The sequence below is a fragment of the Prunus mume genome, linkage group LG3 (assembly GCF_029339155.1).
Source record: "Prunus mume cultivar Tortuosa linkage group LG3, ASM2933915v1, whole genome shotgun sequence".
Classification (NCBI taxonomy): Eukaryota; Viridiplantae; Streptophyta; class Magnoliopsida; order Rosales; family Rosaceae; genus Prunus; species Prunus mume.
Window position 1 is genome coordinate 23,441,976 of NC_142700.1, and position 4,252 is coordinate 23,446,227.

General features: G+C 35.1%; 1 protein-coding gene across 1 annotated transcript; it reads right to left on the reverse strand.

Annotated features, from left to right (window-relative positions):
* Positions 1-229: 229 nt before the first annotated feature.
* On the reverse strand, positions 230-2,302 carry LOC103326796 (deoxypodophyllotoxin synthase-like). The gene is made up of 3 exons (XM_008229038.3): positions 1,833-2,302; positions 1,314-1,641; positions 230-639 (listed from the first exon to the last, which is right to left on the reverse strand). The coding sequence occupies exons 1-3, from the start codon at positions 2,204-2,206 to the stop codon at positions 388-390; spliced, it is 954 nt and encodes a 317-aa protein (XP_008227260.2). The 5' UTR covers positions 2,207-2,302; the 3' UTR covers positions 230-387.
* Positions 2,303-4,252: the final 1,950 nt, after the last annotated feature.

Here is a 4,252-nt window from a genome sequence, read left to right on the forward strand (position 1 = left end):
GATCCATGTCAAGAAACTTAAAATGCTATTATAATTTAAGGGATATTTTATTATACACGCATTCCATGATTTTATTTATTTATTATTATCTATGTCCTTAAACTTAAATTGCTATTATATTTAATAATTATATTTTTTATTGACTATGCCCAATCTTTCATCACGTTCATGTGGTGGGTAGTGGTTCCCATTTTATATGCTTACCCACTCCTTCATAAGTCGGGAAGCCTGAAAACAACCTGATCAATACATTTATTATGGCTTATATATTACTTTATTAAATCAACAACCATAATTATTAAAAAAATAAGAATAATTTAACTCAATTTAAGTTTCGCACATGACTCTCAAATTCTGAGGACGGGCCTCAACCATAACATACTGCAATTAAGCTTTGACACCAGCGAAGGCCTTGATAGGAGAAGCTTCCTTCTTGAGCTCTGGAGTTGTAGCATATTTTCGAATAAAGGCACGGCTATCGAATGGGTTATAGAGGAGCGGGTGGCTTTCGTCCACTAATTCATCTGGCACTTGGAAAACCCCATTATTGAATGTAAAGAGCCCAATTGAGTATCTTGTCTTGTTTCCAAAATGCTTCACTCTGTGGTGGCAAGCTTTCACTCTGTCATTGCTCCATACCTAATTATAATCAAGCACCAAGTTTAAAAGGATGTTATATGTATGCGTCAAGGAATGGAAATTTGGTTTTTATTTTTCACTATAAGTACAAAGGAAATTAAAAAGAAGATTCTCGTACGATCTTATGACCAAAAAAGTCAAGTTTCAAACGATAAACAAGTAGATAAGAAAAATTCTTAAACTAAATACAAGGATGTGGGAGTGTATGACTAATCTAATTGATCCGCTATAGACTTCTGGAATTTGCATATATAATAAAAGCAATATGTTTATAAACTAAACATGCACATGTATAGCGAGACTTCTTTATTTATTTAGCCTTAACTTTAAAATAATAAGGTATTTAATTAACAAATAAATAGGTAACTTAGGCCTCATTTGGGAGTGATTCTGGATATGCCAAAAAGCACTTCTATGGAGAATCACTTCTTCATATAATCACTTTAAGTGGTTTTAAGTGATTTTATGGATAAGCACATGGGAAGTGCTTCTCCCCAAAATCACTTAAAATCACTTGAAGTGATTATATGGAGAAGCATGTGGAAGGTGCTTCTTTCCAGAAGTGATTATGGCCTATCTAGAATCACTCCTAAACAAGCCCTTAATCTTTAATTTCACTATTAATAAGTAGTACTTTGTAATTAAAAATGAAGTATACTTATTGGTTGACCCACCTGCAATCCATCACCAGCCATGAATACCAACTGTACTTGTGAGGGTTTACACTCAACATTAATCCAATCTCCTTCCTTGGTTTTGACCTCCAAGCCAGCGATGTCATGCTGAACAACAATGGTGGTAAAGTTTATGTCTGTATGGCTCGGAAACCTTAAGGTGGTATCGTTGTCCTCTGGTACTGTATATTTGATGAATCTAAGAAGGTGACCGTTGGAACTACCAACCGACTCGTACTGCTTTCCAATCCCATAGCTTTCGAACAGCAATTGCTCAACAGTGTGTTCCAAATCTGCCAACAACTGCCCAAATGAATCTGTGGTTTCACTGCATAGCCAAAACAAGAAGAAATAAAATTAAATTACGTACAATAAATACGAAAGTAAGATATTAAACAAGTCATGTTTTCTAAGTAAACTTATGTCGCCAGAAAAATGTTTATATTGTCTTATGGTGAATTCAAATACACTGCAAATAATATAGAGGAGTAAAATATTTTTATATATAAATGAAATTACCAGAAGTTGCTCTTTCCTTCAGGCCACATGAGATTTTTGAACTTTTGGGTTTCTTGTGGGGATGTTACATTATCAATGCACAAGCTTTCATAGAGTGGCAAGCCAGGGTTTGGACCCATATGCCCACGATAGGGTTCCTCACCAACGTTCTTGACTTTGTTTTCTTTGGGAACCTCAAACAAATCTTTGGCTTGGCCAAACATGTTGTTTAAAAGTTCCGCAGAAATTTGCTCATACAGTGCCACGAAACAGCCGTATTCTTCGAGCGCGAACCGGACTTGTTTGGCGGTGGACTGCCAAGAAGCTGAACCAGGCTTCAAGTCTTCAATGGAGAAATTGATGGTAGGGAGCTTAGGCACTGTTACGGAACCCATTCCACTAAAACTGGGATGTTTACGGAATATTGTTCTCTCTACTTGGTAAGCTGTTGGTAGCAAAAGCTTTGAGAGAAAACTGATGGATATGACAAATGATATGCTTCATGCTCCTTCTTATAGTGGTTCCTCGTGCAACTTGTCTTCCAAAAAATATTAGGACAGAAAAGAATATGAGTAGTTAGTCAATGTTCAAGCACATCGCAGTGAACTAATAATTTTATTTTATTACATGTTGTGTTGGTCACAAGCGTCGACCTGATCAACTCACAGGAAAATTTCTCTTTGGCTTCGTCACATATGCTGCCATTCTTTTTTCTTTTTTTCTTTTTTGTGTGGGCTTCTGGTGAAGCATTTCAGGTCACCATCACGTGGTTGTTCAATACAATTTTTATATTATAAGTTTTGTTGCGTCGACATTTCAGACTGTGCGCCATGTATGATTTCATTGAGTTGAATTTTGAATATTGTTTTTTTATGTATTGGTTGTCACTGATTCATACAGGCACATGCTTGATGATCCTGCGTTTTGATTAATTAGTATCGTCGTCTTTTCTTGACCTGGAACTTGATCAATTGTTGCGGCCTCAGTACTTGTGAAGTTCAGCAGATTCATTTTTCAGAAATCAAACTTAATCTAGACTTGCACAACTAACTTAACTATATTTATTGGTTTTTTCAAAAATTAAATTTATCGACATGCAATCAATTAGGTTTTAATTAACAAGACAATGCGTACTATTATGATTAGTGAATTGTTAAAACCCTCATTTATAATTCTTCCTATTAGTGCCGACTATCGTGATTAGTCTTTACGAGTTGACACCAAGCTAAATATAATGATAAAAAGCTATTTAGTTGGAATTGTAATGTAATTCGGTCTGAAGTGTAAAATATGAATAACAAGTCTTTATATAATTTATGTTTCAAAAATAATAATAAATTAATTTAGTTGGAAAAAAAATTACCTTCTAGCTATCAGTGCAGTCCAAATGTAATGAAGAATTAAAAAATGGAAGCAGCTAAAACTTTTCAGGCAAAAAAACCAAATAGAAGCGGTCTAGTTACAAAGATGACGTGCGCACCGCTACATGACAAGAACATTCAAACTCCTGAATAAATCCGTTGTAAGTTGCTGGCCCACCGGCTTTACCCTGAAATAGCTTTGTCTCTTCTTTCTCGGTTGTATTACATGCACGATTAAATATTATCGTCTTTCTTTGACCTTCAACTTGATCAATTGGTGCCGGCTTGGTACTGATCCAGAGGGTTCTTGCTAACAATAAAACTTTCAAATATAGTAAAAAAAATTCACTTAAATAGACTTAAATATTTTTAAAATTAAAAACAATTTGCATCTAAGAGTTAAATCCGATTCAGACCATTTGTATTGTGACTGAGAGAGAGAGAGAAAAATGAAAATTGCCTTTGTCAAAATATCCGTCAATTAATCCTCGGACTTTATGAAAGGAAACTAAATCACTTTAGCTTTGAGCTTCTGCTTGATATAGTGTTTATCTACCTCAACATGTTTGGTACGATCATGTTGAACTGGATTCTGTGCAATAACTATTGCAACTTTGTTGTCACAAAAGAGATTCATTACAGATATAGGTCTATACCCAAGTTCAATAAGCAAACCTTTTTAACCAAATGATTTCGCAAATTCCTTTGGTCATACCTCTGAATTAGGCTTCTGCACTGGATAAAGGGACCACCTTATGTTTCTTGCTTCTTCATGTAACCAAATTACCTCCCACGAATGTGAAATAACCGGATGTGAATTTCCTATCCGTTATACTTCCTGCTCAATCTGCTGAACATAAGTCCTTTTTCTAGGTATAGACTTCAAATATCTAAGTATCCAAATAACTGCATACATGTGGTCTTCACTCGGAGAATGCATAAATTGACTGACAACGCTCAACGCATAAGCGATGTCTGGACGAATATGAGATAAGTAGATCAATCTTTCCACTAACCTTTGATATCTTTCTTTGTTAGTTGGAACTTGATCCGAGTATTCTCCAAGATGATGATTCTGAA

What these genes read in the sequence shown, in the direction of transcription:
- LOC103326796 (XM_008229038.3), bottom strand. Translation starts at nt 2,206, where the DNA reads ATGGGTTCCGTAACAGTGCCTAAGCTCCCTACCATCAATTTCTCCATT. An exon ending in GAAGGAAAGAGCAACTTCTG is followed by an intron (nt 1,642 to 1,832) that starts GTAATTTCATTT and finishes TTGGCTATGCAG; the next exon opens with TGAAACCACAGATTCATTTG. An exon ending in TGGCTGGTGATGGATTGCAG is followed by an intron (nt 640 to 1,313) that starts GTGGGTCAACCA and finishes GATTATAATTAG; the next exon opens with GTATGGAGCAATGACAGAGT.